This window comes from Pristiophorus japonicus, chromosome 15 (assembly GCF_044704955.1).
Source record: "Pristiophorus japonicus isolate sPriJap1 chromosome 15, sPriJap1.hap1, whole genome shotgun sequence".
Classification (NCBI taxonomy): Eukaryota; Metazoa; Chordata; class Chondrichthyes; family Pristiophoridae; genus Pristiophorus; species Pristiophorus japonicus.
The window spans coordinates 67,947,294-67,969,839 of NC_091991.1; the positions used below are offsets into that span (position 1 = coordinate 67,947,294).

General features: G+C 41.2%; 1 protein-coding gene across 2 annotated transcripts in view; it reads right to left on the reverse strand.

Moving 5' to 3' along the window:
* The window catches only part of scube1 (signal peptide, CUB domain, EGF-like 1), a 413,776-nt gene that overhangs the window by 64,219 nt on the left and 327,011 nt on the right, over positions 1–22,546 (reverse strand). For both annotated transcript variants that reach the window (XM_070901675.1, XM_070901674.1), the window contains 2 exons: positions 4,637–4,753; positions 3,660–3,782 (listed from right to left, as the gene is read on the reverse strand). In XM_070901675.1, the coding sequence (XP_070757776.1) occupies positions 3,660–3,782; positions 4,637–4,753 (240 nt within the window). The remainder of the gene's footprint in view (positions 1–3,659; positions 3,783–4,636; positions 4,754–22,546) is intronic.

The window sequence follows — 22,546 nt, forward strand, 5'->3', positions numbered from 1 at the left end:
GGAGCATGAACCTTTGCTTGTTAAAATAATCGGCAAATTACATAATTCAATCAATTTTATAGGCTTGTTGATCCATTTCTCCCTATAACCACACTGTTCGCAACCTTGGTGTCATATTTGACCCTGAAATGACCACATATTCGCATCATAACTGAAACCACCTATTTCCACCTCCATAACATCGCCCGTCTCCATCCCTGCCTCAGCTCATCCGCTGCTGAAACCCTCATCCATGCCTTCGTTATCTCTAGACTTGACTATTCCAACGCACTCCTGGCTGGCCTCCCACACTCTAGCTACATAAACTAGAGATGATCCAAAACTTGGCTGCCCATGTCCTAAGTCGCACCAAAGCAATGCCTTGATTTCAAAATTCTCATCCTTGTTTTCAAATCCCTCCGTGGCCTCGCCCCTCCCTATCCCTGTAATCTCCGCCAGCCCCACAACCCCCGAGAGGATTCACTCCTCTAATTCTACCCTCTTGAGCATCCCTGATTATAATCACTCAACCAATGGTGGCCGTGCCTTCTGTTACCTAGGCCCTAAGCTCTGGAATTCCCTGCTTAAACCTCTCCGCCTCGCTACTTCTCTTTACTCCTTCAAGACGTTCCTTAAAACGTACCTCTTTGACCAAGTTTTTGGTCACTGCCCTAATTTCTCCTTATGCGGCTCGGTGTCAAAATTGTTTATCTCATAATACTCCTGTGAAGTACCTTGGGACATTTCACTACGCTAAAGGCGCTATATAAATACAAGTTGCTGTTGATGTTATAAAGCCAAAGATTTGGGATTATAAATGCTTTACTCTGTGCAGTAAGGTTGTGTGTATACAATAATGAAAACATGCTTGAAATTCCTGATTCCTTGGTATTTTGTAGATCTATTTCATTTCACTACCTCTTTTATTAAAACATAGGGCATATTTGTGCTGCTCAAGGTGAGGGACACTTGTGCAAGGAAATGTAACACTTCTTAATTTGAGTATTTAATATCAAGTATTTCATGTATAGCATGGTGAAATGCCTAGTGAAAGTCCCTCTACGCTGTTCAAACAATGTGTCTCAGCCCCAGCACTGGCAGAACACCTCACTATACCAATGTGGCAATTTCTATTTCCCAACCGGCCATCTGACAATTAGTGCTAAATTAGGAGCACAATTGTGCCGGGTTGGGACTGTCCTAACTCATTTCACAGTACAGTAAGAGGAGACAGCTATTAAAATAGAAATAAAAAGTGTTTGGAAAACACAGAAAATTGATCGGTATCTGAAAAATAAAGATAGATCAACTAATCAGATGGAACCCTTCTTCCAGATTAATATGATCCCCTTTTAGAACTGAGGGAAACAAGGAGGGAAGGGAAAACAATCTAAATCAAGAGCACAAAAACAATCATTATTTCAGAAAGTGCGAGGTTATGGGCATAATAGCCTGCAAATGGATTTTGAAATGCAGTAAAGAGGTGTGAAGGCATTGGAAATAACCAAAGGGTGAGTTATACAGCTCCAAGGTGAAAGGGAAAGAGGTGGAATTCAAATGTAGAATCTAGCAGAAAAGACAGTATAGAAGAAAATTCAGATGTAAAGTGTTTTTTTGGCACATTTGCATTTCTGTTGAGCTGTGAGAGAGCGACACTCAAGTGGATGACCACAATCGCCACACTTTTCACTCCTTTTTTTTTTACTGTAACAATGCACTGTCCAGCCCTGTTTATGTGCCAAATGAAAGAGCTACTTGTTCTCCATGCCTCTGAAATTGATGGCTGAAAAGTCAGGTCGTAGGTGCAGTCTGAGATGTGGAGTTCATTTCATTTATGTTTATGTTCGCTCAGTGGCAAGAACACTGTGTTGTTGCTGCCAGGGACAGGCAATCAATTAAACAATAACTAGTATTTGAAACCAGAGGGTTGAATAAGATATATGAGAAATTCATACTACTCTGAGTTTGATTTGAACTGAACCCCAGGTCCCTGAGATGAAATCCACTACAGCTGTACAACTTTTGAGACTGAACATATCAGTGCAGCTTGTAAACTTTTACAACATACTTTGTGTTTAGGAATTGGACCATCAATCACGACACACTTTTCTTTTTTCCTCTTTCTCTTAAAGCTGTGCGAGATGACATAATACAATAGCTGACCATTGCCATCAGCCTACACTCTCGCGCAATGACGTACAGTACATTCTACTAGAAACTGTCATTCCCAATAATCCGCTCAGGTGAGAATTAGATCAGGCTCGTCAGTGATGCTCCCCATAGGCAAATAATCTGCCAGCTCTCACTGTTTAGACTCAGATGTTAATAACACCTATGTCAGGCGGAAGAACTGAAGAGCTAATGGAATTGCACCCCTGCATGATTTAACACCTGCAGGACGAGAGGGCTAAGATGAGAAAATGTTAGTCTGCTATAGGTAGCAGATTGGAATGCAGGATGCAGGTTCATGCTCACCATTTCCTGATCTTGTTTGTGCCATTAAGGGGAGGTGCTCTGCACAGCTCAGGCATTTCCCAACGGGAAAATAACTTTAGAAGTTTTATAGACCAAGACAGCTTTCATGCACCTCACAGAAGTCTAGGGGCACCACTATTAGTCTTTTATTCCTATACAAATTTCTAAACGAAATAAATAAAACTCAGAGAGCTGGAGGTATGAGTGTTGGTGTCTATAAACCCATGGGGGGGTAAGCCCTCATCCCCAGACGTCTTCCGCCTCGCATCTGTGGGCCGACATGGCCAAGAGCCCTTCTTCTAGCTTGACACTGCCTGGCAATAGCATGGAGCATGATATGCTGGTGAACTATTACTGTCCCCATTAAATGTTCTCACTCACCTTGTAAGGACACTGTAATGGCAAATAAAAGTGCCATTTGCAAGTCAGAGCTTCACGCAGCATGATGTGCGCAACCACTGCAGTCAATGTGACCTGCGATATAGGATCCTCATCCCTCCATTTAAATATGCTGCCAATACCGCCTGCTGCACCCTGAGAACGCCTGGTTTTTCAGACATTTCCCGGGGCGGGCGTTAAGTGAGGCATTAGAGACGAAATTTGCATCTGGGGCACTAGCGCAGCATTGCACGAGGATTGATGTCATTATCTCAGTGAAACTCGAGAGTGGGGCGGTAAGTTTTTCCGCCGCCGCAATCTATGAGCCAAATATGCCGGTCGGACGGTAAAAGCTGTATGTTCGCCATTACGCCTAGAAAAGCGACCTGAAAATCCAGCCCAAAAAGTCTTTTTTTGTATTTACAAAATGGTTAAAAAAAAATGAGCATTTTATTTATCCTCAGTTTTCTACTTGCTCCACTGGAGCCTCCCTTAGCCATGAATAGAAATTAATAATGCTTCAGTGGTTTTGTGTCTATATTCTACTTGAACAATTTCTGCTCAAAAAAGTGTCAAGACCACTATTATGGAACTAGTGAAGCTGTCCCAGCATCCGTTTGGTATGATGCTCCTGGAAATGTTAAACTAAAAGTAATGAATTTGATTTAGGAAATGTATCCATGTATAAACAAATATTCCAGTGATACCTTTAACTAAAAAGGCCATAAAGTAGTTAAGACACAACATTCCTTTTTAATATGGACTCTGATCAAGTTAACTTTAAAAGACGCCCACCTAATCTTGTTCATTTTAAAAATCCTACTTACCAGCACAATCCTTCTTATTCCAATGCAATTTTTTCCCTGGAGGGCACACGCACTCAAAACTTCCCATCGTATTAATACAACTATAGTCACAGCTCCCGTTGTTAATACTGCATTCATCGATATCTGAGAAGATAAAAGAATTGCATTTCAGTGACTAGAATTCATACCTGAGGTGAGAGAGAAGCAGTACCATTTTATTACTTACATATGTGCTTGATGTATTTAGTCTGTTACTTGATGATTCAGTGATACCAAGTAACAAGCCGCACATCACTGTGCATTTAGAGGCAACTGGACCAGCACAAAATAATTTAAGTATGGGATACTGAAGTGACAAACTTGAATAGAGAAACAATATGGCCTCCACAAATTCCAACTTATCCAAAATGTAGCTGCCTGTATCCAGGCCCACGTTAAGTTCCACTTGGGCCTTTCTCTCCTCTCTCCTCTCCTTCCCCTGATCTGGCCATGTCCCTTTCATCTCTCCAGTCAGGTATTTGACACACTGCCAGGCCAGCCCCCCCCCCCTCAAAATCCCTACTCCTCTGCCTTCCATCTCACCTGCTACTGAGTCAGACTTGAATCCCCTCTGTGCCTCTCTCTGCATTCTCCGATGGGCCCATCATGGCACCTGTCACTGCCTTAAGAGCACTAATCCAAACATCTCCATCCTGCTCTCTCACTAGTGTTGATCACTGACAAAGCCATCTCTGACCACTTTCTTCCAATTGTCACTAGCCCATTTCCCTGCCCCCTTCTAACCCCACTTCCTTCTGTATGCACAACACAGAGAACTCGTTTGCAAGTTGCTTACAACCGCACTCTCAAACTCTGCACTGGCTAGCCTTTGGTCCTCCATTCACCACAATATTTCAATCTTTACTTCAGTATTCATAAACATTTGGATGATACCTTATACTAATCATTGCAGTTTCAGTCCATGTGAATTATAATGCCACCCATCGCATTGAACAAACCTCCACAATGTGTCAGTCCATATAAAGTATAGCCTTTATGGCACAAGCATTCGAAGCTTCCTGGATAATTGATGCATATGTGGTCACAAGTCCTTTCAAAGGAACACTCATCGATATCTAAAATTGGGGGAGAAAAGAAATGTTACCATACAGATTTTTAAAACTTCCTGTCAGATACCTTGGTGCATCTCATAAAGAAACCATAAGACTAACACTTGCTCAATTTTCAAGTAGTGTACAATGAACAGGAGGAAATTATTGGCATTTGGGATACTCACAACAGCAATGTCAATTTTCTATACAAAGCTGGTCATAGAATAAGCAGAACTTCAGTGGGATCAGTGAGACTGAAATGCACTGTACATCAGAATAAGAAATGTCATACTGGTTTTGTCAGTTCACTGGCATCCACTAAGGAGTGCTATTAAACTTGTTTTTTTCAAACCCTGTGCATACAAAATGTTCAAGTCCGAAGGAGAAAAGCCTTATAGAATCTCAATAGTTTTACATTTAACAGCATTAGCATCTTCAGCTGCTCTTGATGCAGAAATGAACAAGCAAATTAGCACAACATATGGAAATGACCGAGTATTCGAAGCCCTGCTGCGGTTGATTGAAAATCCAAGACAAGACAATGGGAGAAAATTATATCCTCAGCTGGTAACTGTGGGCATTGTGCTAAATGGTTCCAATTGGATGGGATTCCTTCTTGTGAACTGTATAATACTTTGCAATTGCCAAATCACATTCTTACTGCTAAAAATAGAAAATGGTGGAAAGGTCGATCAGCATCTGAAAGTTGATGATTTAGGTGCCAACCTGCATTCTCATGAAAGGCGCACAGAAAGCATCAACTTTTCTCCTTCAGGTGCTGACTTACCCACTGTCCAGAATTTGTCTTCATTTGTAACAGTCAGGAGATTTTTGTTTTTACTCACGCACTAAATGATATCGCAGATAGTTGTCTTCCAGCTAAAACTAGAGAGATGTGACAGTTTCTGTCGTATCCAGCATAATAAACGTGTATGTAGACATTGAGTATAAGTAAAGTGACCCATTGGGCAAAGCATTCCTATGTATATAAAGTTTGCGCACAAAAACAACCCAGATCATATATGTAGAATACAAGTGGATTTCTTAGCTCATTGTTCTGTTCTCAGTATTCTGGTGTTTGTCTGAATGAAAATGAAATGCTATTGTTGGGGAAGTTTCTCATTACATCCTGGGACTGATGCAATATAGTAGATGTTCTCTTAAATGGTCATTTTGATGCCTACAAACCCGTGATTTTTCACTGAAATAGGTATGGTCCTCCCGTGTCCTCTGATAGCCCAGGAGGTAGATTTTATCACCTGAAATACCAGGAAGGTTTTGGGTTTGGTTTTCAGTCACATTTCCAACAAAGTTACGGTGTCGGAATGGAACCAGCCCCAATAAAATTCCCATCCAATGTTGTATTTAAAGCAACTAGTCAACTTTATTTCAAAATTCAAGCTTCCAATAACAGGTATGCAGTGACTGGGCGAAATGCCGTGGATTAGCATACTGTCCTTTCACGCTTTGGTTCTGGGTTTGAATATAGATCAGACTGATGGGACAGGGGAATTTTAACAAACGCTGCCTGGCAGATAAACTAACTGCAAAGACTTACTGCCCCATTCTCTGTCGATTCCCACCTGCCACCAATTAAAACAGAACCCTTTTATTTAAGGTGGTTGAGCTGCCTGCCCTGGTTTCCTAACCAAGAGTTAAAACCCACTCCTCTCTGCAGATTCCAAGTGAAACGGGTTTGCATAGGCTGGGACACTTTGTAGTTTGTGTTGTTTGTTAACATTCAAGTATTCAGATTTTGGCACAAATTGGCACTGAATTGCCAAACACACTCAGATCTGGTGTTTAAATGGAAATAAAAATCACAGTGGTGCAGTGTAATTGAGTTGAAGAACATTGGTTGAGGCAGATTAGAAGGAGCTTTACTTTGCATCTGGTTGAGTTATGGATGACCTGGGAGTACTTTGTCCACACTGAGTGCTCAACATCAAAAAGGTTTTTGTTTCCCAGCAGTGCTGTCCCTCAGCTTAACTAACACAAAATAAATTATACTGGATGTAAGCAAAGGAAATACCTGAAGTTACTACCGATTACATTTAAGAGAAATTACAGCATTTTTTCATGTAATCCCAAGCAATATAAAGAGCACATTCGTACTGATTCAAAATTTCAATGACTAGTAACTTACTCTTTAAGACACTTCAGTCAATAAAACCAGCTACTTAGCACTTTCTGGTCAATTCCCCCAGCAGCAACCAATAAATCAACTCCGTGCTGCTTTGCTCAAAATATCCATCAATTTACAAAGCTAGCAGAACAGAATAAAATATTATTAATGGCAAACTGTGTCTGGAGTTAATTACAGAGCAAACTCCCGTAGTGAGTGGTGTGGGTGTTAATGCCCATGAGAAACAGACTGCTGATACTGCACTGCTTTGTCTGGTAGCAGCTGCTCCCAATAAAGTTGCCCAAGGGGGAAGAAACCACTATTAAGTCCAAAACCCCGCTCCTAGTTCCTGTGGTTTTTCTTTGCCCTATCTAAACCAATTACATTAATTATAGAAATGCACATCATGGGATTAAACAGAGGATGCATTTGGGAGGAAAACTAACAGAGCCAGATATTGGATGAGCATTATTAACTGTTCAGAGGTAGCTATTGTATTTTTTGAATTAATTACATGCTATTCATTTAATGGCAAAATGTGAAAAATCTACAACTGAAAGGGAAATTACATTTGCACAATGAATAGTAATAGACAGTATGACGGTGTCGAATAAGTTTTCAGTGTTTACAATTCAGTGTTAGTGTTATGTATAACTCCATACCCGTGGTCACTAGGTGGCGCATTTGTGCTCATCCCTACTCCTCTAACCAAGCTAAAAATGTGCTCCAATCTCTGCTCAACAGATACATTGTGGCTTCAAATCACCTCACTGAAACTTGAGGTACAAACTAATTTTTCACTCCCCTGACAGTTTAAGTCTGCCTGCTCCAGTATCAGCCCTGGCAAAAAATCTCCCTATGAGCATGCCCTCCTACTCGGGCTCTCTGCACCTGTGTGCCCACTCCCCATTTCCTACCATCAGTCTGGCCTCCTGCTCAGGACTCTCCTGGACATCCTCTGCTCTCCTGCAAAAAGCATAGGCCTCACTTTGCCTTCTCACTCAGACCTGCTCACTGCTCTGTTGTGATAACTGCGGCCTTCCACCCAGGCTTGCTCAGGTGCTTCTTGCTGCACTTCAATCTGCTGCTATGGGCACATTCAGCTCTCTTTGTCTGCCTGCTGAGTGCACTCTCTAACTGAGCTTCTTTTGCCCATTTCCTGCTCTCCTGCTAGTTCCTCCCACTTGGACTTGCTTGCCCATACACCCTACAGGCCTGTGAGTGTGGCCTCTCTCTTGACATCTGGTGTTCATTCTCCTTGCCCATTGCTGACAAAATAGCCTATAAATGTGGAGTCCTTTTCAGGCCACAGTGTGCCCTTCCCAAAAATTTATAAATATCCTCACAATTTAAAAGAACTGCAGCCTGTCCAAGGCTTTGCTTCCTCTGAAAATGCCACCTCAAATTTGGTCCCTGTGCTAGTCTCATTCCCCAGCACTTTTCAATTCCTTGAAAATGTAAAATTACTGCACTCCTACAAATATTGCGACTCTCCTAAAAATGCTCACTTAATTTGGGGGATTAGGCCCTACATTTCTCATTACCCACGCACTCTGTGCTCCAGTGGCATGCATGCCCAAACACCTCTTTGCCATGACCCCTGATTTTATAAAAAATCTTGCATAGGGTTCATAATCCATTGAAAACTCCAATGTAAACATTTCCTACAGGAATTGCAATGGTAAAATGTATCGATGATCTGTCGCACCACTATGTAGCACTAGTATTCCCAATGATAAGTGATAACACCGAACTGCAATTATTATTTTCATATTACTAAATGGTGCACTCCTGGGAATTCCAATGTTACATGACAACACTGACCTGTAACCATTACCCATCAATCCATTAGGTAGTGCTGTATTATCTGATCCTCAAAGAATCAGTAAAAAATCCCACAATATCATTTAATAAAAATGGAATTTGACTTATTCAAGCACTGGAAATCACTGACTCTGATGTTATCCCCTATCAGGCATAAACAACCCTATTGGTTAAAACCCTGTATTTTCCAACTCACTGAGAATAATGCCAGCGGAGATGTAATTTTGCGATTATAATCTAATCTCGGGATTTGTTTAACTTATAGCATCAATGGGCAACCCTTCCTCAACCTCAAAGTATCGATTACTGTATTTAAATCTGGGACACCAAAGACTTAACAATTTAAAAAAGATTTTGTGCTCATGTTTTGATATGGAAACCAAAAATGGACATTGTATCATTAAATGATTAATTAAACAATTTTTCATTCCAAACAACGATATAGTTTAGATTTTAAAAGAATTTTTTGATTTGGAGCCATCTCTTTTCTGCTAGTATGGTACGCAGAGGAGTAAAATCCAGTAACAAATACAATGCTGTATCAACACCAATCAGACTTCATCAGGCACACTGATTTAAGCTAATAAATTAGATCTCCAGTGTGGACCCAAATCAATAGAGATGACTTCTCTTTACTGCTCTTCTGCCTTTGTAACTCCTCTAAAAAAATAAATGAGTTCACTTTTTATTTAACATGTACACAAAAAATGCAATAGCGTATATGTAAAAATGTTCATGCTCATGCAGCTATGATTTTAACAGGGATGCTAATGACAAGGCTCTCTCTTCATGTACTTTGTCAGTAGCAATATACTTATTTTTCAAACTATTTCAATTTTGCCCCAAAAGCTGTGTGTGGGGTGGGGCGGGGGGGGGTTGGTGGGGGTGGTGGAGGGGTGGAGATTAATTGACAGTGTCGGTATAACCTAAGAAAATCTTGGTTAATAGGGGAAAGCAGTACACTGAAATGTAAGATGTGGGGTGAGTTCAAAATCTTCCTTAACCAATGCACTGAGATTCCTCCCAGCCATGTAGAGGTGATGAATGAAGGCCACAGGAATAGAAAGCCACCTGAGCTGATCACACACACCTCTCAGTGACTGGATTATGAAAACCAGTGGTAGAGGCCTAGGAGTAGGTCATTCCCAAACCACTTTGTCAGCTCAGATTGGTGCTTGGCATGGGTAGATCTCAAGAAAGGGGATGGGTAGGGAATAAACAAGAATGAAAGACCTTGCATTTATATAGAGCCTTTCATGTCCCAAAGACATCTTAAGACACTTTACACCCAAATAATTACTTTTGAAGTGTAGTCACTTTGTTACATAGGCAAAAACACCAGTCAATTTGCGCACAACAAAGTCATATAAACAGCAATGAGCTACTGGTCAGATAATCTTTGGTGGCTTTGGTTGAGGGATAGATGCTGGCCAGGACACTGGCAGAACTTCCATGCTCTTTGAATAGTGCCATTCCCATTCACCTGAAAATGCAGATGGGAACGCCATTTAACATCTAATCCAAAAAATAAAATGCAATCCAAAATGAATCATCATCTTTGCAAGGTGGGAGGCTAAAAGGAGAAATTGGAGAATGAAAAAAAAAGAAAAACCGCGTTGGCCACATCAGAAACATACACAACAAAAATAGCTTGTAATTTGCCTTGCCTTGTAGTGGTTGGTCAATATGTCTGTAGAGATATCCAAATATGTTTTGGAAAATATGGCATGTTGCCTCTTATTTCCACCACACAACTGCAAGAAACAGAAACCACATCTGAAGAGCTCCACAGCGAGTATGCACACTCTCACCACACATAAACCGTGAGTGTTGGTTTATAGTATCCTCCTGAGGCCTGTTTGTCCTATCATTAAATTCAAATTCAAACCAGATTTTTTTGAATGCCCAGCGCTATGTTGTTTGAAGAAAGTTCAAAATATCTTTGGATCACAACTTGTTGCTTTGTAAATTCATATCAGCCAACATTTAATTCGATGTAAACTCAGATTTTCACTTACATAACATCTCTGGTTTGTGTCAAGGTTTTCTGTGAAGTGTATTTTTTTTTCTTGTCAAGATGAAGGATCTCAGTGCTAGGAGATCGAGCTCTTTTTTTCACTTTTGTCATAGTGTTCAATTAACCCCACAAACAAAGCAAAGGCCCCATGCTCTGTGCAGCCAAATGCTATAAGCCAGTGGTATAGGAAAGAGTATACAATGTGTACAGGCCTATTTTGAAGGAGAGCCCTGATGAGCCAGATCCCTATTTACTGTTCTCCTGGCTTCTTCAGAAAAATTACATTTTTCTGTGAATGGTTTCGGCCTTATAATTTGTTGTTGCTGCTGTTGGGTTTTGTGTTCATGCCCGAGTATAAACAGGGCTACAAGCAACAAAAAATGGAAATATACACACTCTTTCTAAAGCTGCCCCCACTCGTCCAGCAGTATGTTTATCTAGGTGGGTCTGGGGTATGCTCTATACAAAATAATTGAATTTTAACTTTAAAAATGATATATTCTTACTACACTTTTCTACTTCACATTTCATATGTTATAAAATATAAACACAGAACAAATAAATGACATTGAAATTTATCCATATTCAACAAGCCAACTACATCAACACTTTCCCATAATCTACTCGAATAACCATTACACCTCTTCCAAGGCATTCCTATCGTCTTCTCAGGAATACAATTACAACATCTAGGCTGCAGCAGTCATCGTGTTAGAGCTTGGTTTAACATATGTGAATTGAATGCATCTTCATTTCTGTCTTATTTCATCTCTCGAAATGATGCTACTTCCAGTGCCCCAAAGTCCCACTGCAACCCCAGTGAGTGCCTGAGTTTAGTTGCATGGATTGAGGAAAGCACAGCACAGATGTTAGCTGCTTTAGAATGGCGGAGAGAAAGAGAAAATCAAAGATTGATCCTTGTTTTCAAATTCCTTTGTAAAGTATTTGCTTCGTGGGTTCTTTGCTTAAGAATTCATAGCAACACATTGCTTCCAAGAACTAGTTGGTTTATTGACAAAGGTTTAACAATCACACTACACATTACCAGTTTATCCACTAGGCTTACAACTGCATACCTCATCGTGGATGACCTGGATCAACAGACTGGGGTTTTATTGAATCCACGTGACTGGCTAAGCCACAGCTCTACAAGCCTGTGAGCATATTCACAGGTGCATACATTACACCCTGTATGGCCTCACCCCTCTATATCTCTGCAACCTCCTCCAGCTCTACAACCCTCTGAGATCTCTGCCAATCCCTGATTTTAATTGCTCCAACATTGATGACTATGTCGTCAGTTGCCTAGGCTCTAAGCTCTGGACTTCCCTCCCTAAACCCCTCCATCTCCCTCTCCTCCTTTTAAGACACTCCTTAAAACCTACCTCTTTCCTGTCTTAATATCTCATGTGGTTCAGTGTTAAATACCATTTGATAATGCTCCTTTAAATGTTTTGGATGTTTTGCCTTGGATGTTTTACTACTTTAAAGACGCTATATAAATGCAAGTAGTTGTTGTTGTTGTAAGTGCCAGTTCAAAGCAGACGACAGATATTTGGAAAGGGACAGCTGGGTAGAATATGGTCTCTCAATCAGAAATCAATGTATTAGACCTGGGCTGGGGGCTGGTAGTGAAGGAAGAACTAAAAAGGAGAAAAAATAGGAAATCTTAAGATGACAGCATGGTATGGGCTAGAATTAATGATGCCGCAGGTTCAACACTGCAACAGGATATAGAGCTCATTAAAATACATAGTAACAGCTGAAAATGAGATTAATGTGGGTGATCCAGCAGATTATATGTTAGAGTAGGGGACAGAGATCTGATTAAAGTCAGGTATTAGAAATGCTCATATAGTTTTACAAGTGCTCGCAGGAACAGTTATAAACAGGGGTAATCATCCGCAAATAAAATGCCCACGTACTTGGTGGAGACTCGCACTCCTGGGCCTCTCCGGCTACCCATGTGTAGAGACCCACGTATCTCAGGGGCGCATGCGGTTCACAAGCGCCCTGGGATCATGTGGACCAGCCCAACCAATAAAAGAAGGGAGTCCCCATTCATTGAGATGCCGTATGTACGGAAACCCCATCAGCATGAATGGGAATACCCCAAAAAAATACATCTACACATCAAATACATTTTTAAAAATTACATATTTAAAATGAATTAAAATGCCATTTAATACGATATTATTTTTTTTTGAAAAATAAATTAAATATTTTAAAGAGGCTAAAAGTAAGCTTACCTTATTGTATAGGTTTTTTAATGTATAAATGATTGCTAAAAATGTATTATGTTTTTTTAAACTCTTGCATTAGTAAAAGCAGATCTTACACCTGCTTTATCAGGCGTAAGAATTTCACGGGCATTAACTGGGCAGAAGTTGGGCAAATAGTCGGCCCACAGATGCCCTTTTCCCGCGGATACAGATGATCTGGCAAGAAGATTCTTGACAGGTCACAAGTTCTGGGTTTTCATGCCTTTACGGGCACGTGCGCACCTCGTACGCGCCCATAGGGGCCGCAAGTTACGGCCCAATGTATCATGCATACTAGGATCTGCATAAATAGCAGTCATTTCTTCAGATTTTTCCAATTTTGATGAGAAAACTACTTGATTGCACCATCTGATAACACAACCATGATCAATTTGAGAGGAACTGTATGGGCAAACCAATACTCCTTCTCCAAGTCATGTTACCGTAGGCAGTTTAAATCCATTTCCTCACTGCTGAAAATTTATGAAATTTGTTAACAATTGTAAGTTTATTTTCAAACTGAGTTTACTCAAGGTTCCTGGCACTCATTCTCAATCTCATCAATTTCAAATAGTACATGATCCTGCACAGAATCAGAAACACATGAAAAACTAAATGTTAGGAGGTGAAAACATCAAAATCAAAATAATGTAACCAAGAGTTACAGTTCAATTTATATTATTAAACTGGTCATTTATTTAATTGCTTTTTGTGAGACCTTGCTATGCACATATTGGCTGTCGCGTTTCCTATATTACAACAGTGACTATGCTTCAAAAGGTAATTTGTTAGTTGTAAAATGCTTAGTGATGTACTGAGGTTGTGACAGGTGCTATATAAATGCAAGTTCTTTCTTTTACTTTCCCTCCAATACTGTTCTGTTCTTAGAGGCTCTCTTCCCCTCTAAACCTTCCCCAGTTCATACAGCCAATCTCCCTACCCTAGTTTTCCACTTTAACACCTCCACTTCACAGAGTCATTCTTTCCCTCTCTTTTGCTTGCACAAATTGGCTGCTGTGTTTCCTACATTATCACGGTGACTACACTTCAAAAGTACTTCATTAAGTAAAATGCTATAAAAATTCTTTCTCTCTTTCTCCTAAGTCTTTTATACTTAATTCACACTGTGCAACCTGGTGCCAAAACACTGATGCCATTTAAAGAGGTTGCTTCCTTGGTGGTTAGTAGAATTATCACCAGTAAATACTGCTTGCACCAAATGAACATGACTTCCATTAAAATTAATGGATCTGCTCATTGTACTGTAGAACTGACAAGATGATTTGAACTGACCCACGGTGTAAAGTAGGGGATGTGAAGAACTTCACTTATCATTAATTTAACATAATTACTTTTTAAATGTAATTGTTTTGTTTTGGTTAGGCAAAAGAGGAATTGAATGCTGCTGAACCATTGTGAATATCAGAGCATGGAATATTGATCTCTTTTTCCAGGTTATTCCTTTATGGTATTACAGAATCGTATAGAATCATACAACCTTCCAGCACAAAAGACCGTTCGGCCCATCATGCCTATGTGGGTCCTTTGAAAGAGCTATCCAATTAATTCCACACCCTTGCTCTTTCCCCATAGCCTTGAAATTTTCTCCCCTTCAAGAATTTATCTATTTCCATTTTGAAAGTTACAATTGAATCTACTTCCATCACCCTTTCATGCAAAACAAAAAAGAGGTGCCAACCTGGAGAAGCTGCAACACAGGACTACATGCCTGCTAAACAATGGAAGCAGCCTGCTATAGACAGAGCTAAGCAATCCCACAACCAACAGATGAGATCAAAGTCTGCAGTGCTGCCACATCCAGTTGTGAATGGTGGTGGACCATTAAACAATTGATGGGAGGAGGAGGCTCCACGAACAATCCCATCCTCAGTGATGGCGGTGTCCAGCACATGAGTGCGAAAGACAAGGCTGAAGTTTTTCAGTCAGAAATGCCAAGTGGATTATCCATCTTGGCCTCCTCCTGAGGTCCCCACCATCACAGAAGCCTGTCTTCAGCCAATTTGATTCACTCCATATGAAGAAACAACTGAGTGCACTGGATACAGCAAAGGCTATGGGCCCCGACAATATCCCGACTATCGTGCTGAAGAGTGATGCTCTAACAACACTGAAGAAGCTTGACACCATCCAAAACAAAGTAGCCCGATTGATTTGCATCCTATCCACCACCTTAAACATCCACTCCCTCCACCATTGGCGCACCGTGGCTGCAGGGTGCACCATCTACAAGATGCACTGCAACAACTCGCAAAGGCTTCTTCGACAGCACCTCCTAAACCCAGGACCTACCACCTCGAAGGATGAGGGCAGCAGGCGCATGGGAGCACCATCACCTGTAAGTTCCCCTCCAAGTCACACAGCGTCCTCACTTGGAAATATATCGCCATTCCTTCATTGTTGTTGGGTCAAAATCCTGGAACTCCCTTCCTAACAGCACTGTGGGAGTATCTTCACCACGCAGACTGCAGCTGTTCAAGAAGACGGCTCACCACCACCTTCTCAAGGGCAATTAGGGATGGGCAATAAATGCTGGTCTTGCCAGTGATGCCCACATCCCAGGAACTATTTTTTTTAAATTCCTGATCATAACTCGCTGCATAAAAAAAAATCTCATCTCACCTTTGGCTCTTTGGCTAATTATTACTGCCAAATAACAGTATCTACAAGTAGATAGGATCTACTGTAGTTATTGGAGTTGTTAGCTGGGTCAAATATTTGTATATCCACTTACAGTGGCAAACTGAGATCAGATCTGTTCCAAAACTCAGCCCTTTATTTGCCACAGAAGCCTGCCAGAACTATGAGTTCCAAGTTGGTGCCAGTGTAAACCAGACCCTGTCTCAGGCTGATGCCCATTTTGATGTATGCCAGCATAAACAGCCACCAAACCTGATGACTTGTATTCTCCCCACCCTTCCCAGCCACTGGCAATTCTCCCACTTCTTCCAGCTCACTGCATCCTTAACACCAACCTCTGTCCCCACTTCTCAGGTTTGCCTTGGCAGTGGGATTTCAAGAAAAGGTATTGCATAGCAGGAATAAAACAACCACATAAACGGTACAGATGCAGTAACCCTGCCCTGTTTATTTGATTACTGAGCTCAGACTATGGTGTGGTTCTCAGCACAAAGTGTTGCTTCAATATTCCACTCAGTCGGAATTTGCAGAGCAGAATTCTAGTTTGACCAAACTTGCTGACCTGCCCTGAACAGAAACATCAAAGTAGTTAACTCCTAATATTTTAAACCAACAGATGATCTATCCGTGCTGCTTACTGTTCAGTTCTGGCACCATTTTTTAAATAAAACTGCAGCTGAGATCAAAGATTGCCGAGTGTGCATGTGACAAGATTTTTGCAACTGTGTGTGATATGTGGCAATATCTTATGCCACTGTCTGATGCTAACATGATTTCCACCTTTCCTTCAAACTGAATAATCAGCAGCCTATTGAAAAATGTTTATTTTGTGCTTTAAAAAGCTAAAAATTAAAATCTGGGTTGCGTGCTAAGTTGTAATGGATCTTCTGGTGTAACAAAGCTACATTTGTCACTTTCAAAGACTGTGGTTCAAAGGACATCCCCGAGACACTGAAGTTGTATTCATTCCCAACATCCTCCAATCAATCATAGCTACAGTAAAATTATTACATGTCAATGATGTGAGGGCACATTATTTGACAAATGAGGAAGCTCTTGAAACCACTAAAATTACTTGAGGCTGAGTTAAATGAAAGAAGCCTTTAATTAACAATATGTTTGAGTTTAAATCTGCAGAGTTTGTGCTGCAGCTATACGGGGCTCTGGTCAAACCACACCTGGCGTTGTATGTATAGTTCTGGTCGCTGTGACATAAGGGGGCCCTCCAGGCCCGAGAGGTGATACGGAGGAAAGCCACAAGATTAATCCCCAATGTTAGAGAAATGGCCAGATAAACTGGGGCTCTTCAACAACTTGTATTAATATAGTGCTTCTCACATGCAAGCAATGTTTCAGGGTGTCTTTCGGGTGAGACGTTAAACACAGGCCCAGCCTGCCGTCTCAGGTGGGCAACAACAACTTAATTTATATACCGTCTTTAAGATAGCAAAATGCCCCAAGGTGCTTCACAGGAGCGTTATGAAACAAAATTTGACATCAAGCCACATAACCAGATATTAGGGCAGAAAAGCGTGGTTTTAAGGAGCATCTTAAAGGAGGAAAGAGTTAGAGAGGCGAAGAGTTTTAGGGAGGGAATTCCAGAGCTTAGGGCATTGGCAGTTGAAGGCATGGTCAATGGTGGAGTGATTAAAATAATCAGAATTGTAGGGCTGGCGGAGATTAGAGAGATAGGGAGGGACGAGGCCATGGAGGGATTTGAAAACAAGGATGAGAATTTTAAAATCAAGCCAATGCTTAACTGGGAGCCAATGTAAATCAGCAAGAACAGGAATGATGGGTGAACAGGACTTCATGTGTGTTAAGACATGGGCAGCAGAGTTTTGGATGACTTCAAGTTTATAGGGGGTAGAACGTGGGTGGGCGGCCAGGAGTGTGTTGGAATAGTCAAGCCTGGAGGTAAACAAAGGCATGGATGAGGGTTTCAGTAGCAGATGAGCTGTGATAGGGGTGGAGTCTGACGATGTTTAGAGGTGGAAATAGGCGGTCTTAATGGTGCAGGTATGTGGTCGGTAGCTCATCCCGGGGTCAAGTATGACACCAAGGTTGCAAACTGTCTGGTTCAACCTCAAACCGTCACCAGGGAAAGGGTTGGAGTCAGTGGCTAAAGAATGGAGTTTGTGGCAGAAACCGAAGAAATTGGCTTCGGTCTTCCCAATATTTAGTGGGATGAAATTTCTGCCCATCCAGTACTGGATGTCGGACAATTTAGAGACAGTGGAGGGTTGAGAGAGGTGGTGGTGAGGCAGAACTGGGTGTCGTCAATGTACATGTGGAAACTGACACTGTTTTTTTGGCTGATGCCACCGAGGGGCAGCATTTGGATGAGAAATAAGAGAGGCCAAGGATAGATCTTTGGGGAACACAAAAGATAACGGTGCCGGAGTGGGAAGAGAAGCCATTGTCAGTGATTCTCTGTCTACAACAGGATAGATAAGAATGGAACCAGGCGAGTGCAGTCCCACCCAGCTGCATGATGGTAGAGAGGCACTGGAGGAGGATAGTGTGGTCAACCATGTCAAAGATCCCATGGCACTATTTTGAAGAAGAGCAGGGGAGTTCTCCCCGGTGTCCTAGCCAATAGTTATTTCTCAACCAAAATCACTAGAACAGATGAGATAGTCATTATTATGTTGCTGTTTGTGGGACCTTGATTGCTGTGTTTGCTACATTACAACAGTGATTTGTAGACTTCAAAAAGTATTTCATTGGTCCTTCCCCCTGCTACCGCCAGAGCAATCTGGCAGCTTGGCGGGCGGGAGGACACTTACATGCCTTGCGCGCTAGCGGATGTCAGCAGGCGGTTCCCAGTGGTCCTCCCACCCGCCCCGGTAGCGGGAGGCCTAGAGAAAACTGGCACCGAGGGAAGACCGCCCAGAAAACTCGGTGGCAGTCAGCGGCAGCGGGCGGCAACGGGTGGTGAGTGCACCAAGTTCGGGGCCTATAGATAAATGCAAATCTTTTTTTCTTTAGGGTGCTTTATAAGGAGGAAAAGGACCTGGTGGATACTGAGCACAGGGGAAAGGGATGCAGCTGAGTAGCTAGGATAGATAAATAAAGGCTCATTTGATGTGGAAATTATTGAAAGCAGGGTGGAAGATGGCAGGTTTGAGGGAACTGGTTCGAGAATTTCGAAGTATAGAAGCGTAGTAGCTGAATGACTCACCAAAGAATGAGTGTGGGGCAGGGAGAAATCTCGTGTTAGAGCAATGGAGGGTGCCCGCACACATGTAAGGCAGGAGGCAATCATCCGAAAACGGTACCATAGTGGTTATGTTACTGGACTAATAATCCAGAGGCCTGAACTAATCCATAGACATAAGTTCAAATCCCGCCATGGCAGCTGGAGAATTTATATTCAGTTAATTGAATAAATCTAGAATAAAAAGCTAGCATCAGTAATTGTGACCATGGGCTAGAATTTGCATTGCATTGCCGCCCGGTTTCTCAGCGGTATTGGTCGTTTTGGACGAGAACCGGGTCGGCGAAAATGTCCACAGCTGAGTTCCGCCGGCAGTTTCGAAGTATCGCTGGGGAGCGGACCACCGGTGTGCACCATCCATAGATTGTCATTGCCCGATTTTTGGCTCAGCGGTGACCCATAGGTAAGTATAAAAAAAACACTCACGAGAAGCAGCGGAGCTGGGCGGTAGGTCAGTAGCCCTGCAAAAAAAGGTAAGTAAATGGGTTTTTACTAATTATTTTTAAATTCTCTTGCAGTGATTTAAGTGAAAAGGGTCCCGAGAAAGTTTTTCTGATTTATTTTACGTCTTTTGAAAAAATATTTTAGTGTTTTTCTCCTCCTAGGCCCAACCCGCAGCCTCGGTGTGAATTTTAGTAATTATCACCCTTTTTTTTTAAGAATCGCCCAATTGGCCCAAGATTCCATTTTCTGCCGAGAATCGGGGTGTAAGGTCTATTTTTTTCGCTGGGTGGATTTAAAAATTTTTTTAATGGAATTTTTCACCGGTGATAATTTGAGAATCTTAGCGGTATTTTGGTTGGCAATCTGACGATGGCGGATTTTTTTGAAATTCTAGCCCCATGAAACTAGCGGATTGTCGTAAAAACCCACCTGGTTCGCTAATGTCCTTTAGGGAAGGAAATCTGCCGCCCTTACCTTGTCTGGCCTGTATGTGACTCCAGACCCCACAGCAATGACTTTTAATTGCCCTCTGAAATGGTCTAGCAAGCCACTCAGTTATACCAAACCACGAATAAGAACAGCCGTTCAAGAAAGCGGCTCACCACCACCTTCTTAAGGGCAATTAGGGATGGGCAGTAAGTGGCCCACATCCCATGAACGAATAAATTAAAAAAATCATGAAGATAGGATTGGCTGAGACCACGAAGGGATTTGGAGGAAAAAAAAGACAAGAATTTTGAAATTACACGCTGGAGCATGGGGTGACAGTGAAGCTAGTGAAGGGGTGGCGGGAGTGTAGGATTTAGTACATGCAAGGATGTGGGCTGCAGTGATTTAGATCAGCTCACGCTTACGGAGGGCTGAGGCCAGCTAGAAGCGTACTGGTGAAAGTAAGCCCAAAGTGCCGTAGGACCCTGATTTGCATATTTACGCAGTCTCCCGCCTATTTTGGGTGGTAGTGTTGGGCACCCACTTAAAGGCCTGTCTGAATATTTCAGGTGGTCCCCTCCAAATCTTCCTCTGCCAATTACCTATTTGTCAGATGAGTAACAGGCTGCTGACAGTTGCAAATCTACGCCCCCCACCCCCCCCCCCCCCCCCCCCATTTTCATCTCTAATAGTGGCAGTTTTCAGTCAGAGAGGGTGAGACAGTGGATTTTGCAGCACGCAGCTAAATGCCTGAACCAGCTTGGCCAGGAATCATCAAGCTAATAAGTGGTCTTCAGTTTTAGGGCCCATGTCCAGCAAAAAAAGGCAGCTGCATATTCATTATTTTAGCTCTCAAGGAATGTAGGGAAAAATATAGCTAACTGTGATATAGCTAACTCATTCATCGACCCTATGTAAGTAAAACCCATCTATTGGTTTGAAGCCTGCAACTCAGTTTGGTAAAAATGTTTATCCTGTCTACCATTCATAAAGATAAGTGAATTCATATTGACAGCAGGTGATATAGTCCAGTGTGCAAAGCAAGGGTTTGCTATTATAATCATGCTATTGTTCGTTTAGACATTGGACGGTAAAAGTGAATTCTGGATGGTAGGGGATGTGAGGTGTGCTTTTGGGTGTGACCAGTATCAAAACCTTATATGGCTCAGTTTGGTTGATGTTCAATTTTTTTTGTGTGTGAAAATGAGCTTTCTCAATTCTTTAAGAATTGTAAATGATGGAAAAACCTCAAAGCTGAGCTCTTATCTCACTCTTGCCTATTGGCTACAACAAATCAATTTTAGCAGTTTGGTTAGGGGTTCAAATCCAATGATACGCTCAGCTCATTTCAAACATCCTCCAGCTGATTCGTTAAGATTTATTGCATTTTGTTTCTATAGACTTTTTGATTTTGTGAAAGTAATTTGTTTTTAACTCTGCATTTGAAATTTTACAAAGTTTGCCAAAATAAATCTTTAAGTATAGAATTTTTATTTAATCTTAGTGACAATTGTATGTGTAGATTTTAGTCGTCAAGTTTTTTTTTCTGAGGATGTTATGAGAAAAATCAATGTACTGTACTAAGAGGTTTAAGATCAAACTCAGAATTTCTGACTTTAATATTAGTTTTGGCTGTTGTGAATGCAAACTTGTTTGTGAGGCTGTACTCAAATTTTCTGCAATGGGATGGATTCAGTCCACAAACTAGAGGAAAACAAATAAATAAAGTTTTGCCGGCATTCATGCAGTCACGATAATTTTCTTTGACAACATGCACATGATTTCTTTAAAAAAAACAGATGGTTTTAAACAAACATATTCCTGAGTTTTTAGCTTCAAGAAACATTTGCTGTCACAGTAAATTAAGTCAATGAACTTCAAAAAGCATAAATTAAATTAGCAGTTTAGTTAATAGTACAGGTATTACATATGGGTGGGGTGGGAGTTATCTTATATATTGATTAGGATAGTATCTTCACAAATGCTTTACAGATTCTCAGACAGGATCAATTTATGATTAGGCAATTTCATTTAATTTAGCTGTCACCATATAAATGATGCAGGAATGATTGTGAAATGAATAGCACAGTGTTTAGAAGTTTCAAATCAACTAAGTGCAACTATTTCGCTGTATGCAATTGCAAAAGTGAAATTCAATGATGCATGGATTTACTTTACTGACTATTTTATTTATTTATTTTTGCTTGAGTGTCAGAAAAGGAACCGGTCGTTGGCATAGGCAACGCTGTTTCTACATCACTGCTTGCCAGATCCCTTCACATCTGTTTAATATAAATACATTGGACATTCTCTTGTGTTACTTTAATCTCATAAAGTTCAGTCTTGTGATGCCTACTTTAACAGAAAAATAAACTAATAAAGCTTAAAAGAAACATACATTCATTCAAGACTGAACTGTATTGATTAAAATTATATAACTTGGAAAACATCTCATCATCATTATTTATTTTTAAACATATCAAACTGTTAATTATGATTGGGCAGCTGATTATGCTAAATATGCTAAATGCAGAATCAAGGTCAGGGAGTATTCGGTTTGATTCCTATTTTGTGCTAAATTGGACAATTTCAATCTATGGTGAGGGCATTATAATTGGCCTCAAGGAGAAGAGTAGTCAGCCTGGATTCCCATTCTTAATGTACTGTAAAGTGTGTGTTAATGGACATTGGGTCCAGTATCAGGCTTGGCAGTGATGCTTCTGCTCCTATGGTTGCATAGCCTGCTGACACTATCTAAGTTCACTTATAGAATGTCAACCTTGGCTCAGTGCTAGCCTCTGAGAAAGAAGGCCATGCATTCAAACCCCACTCCAGAGAG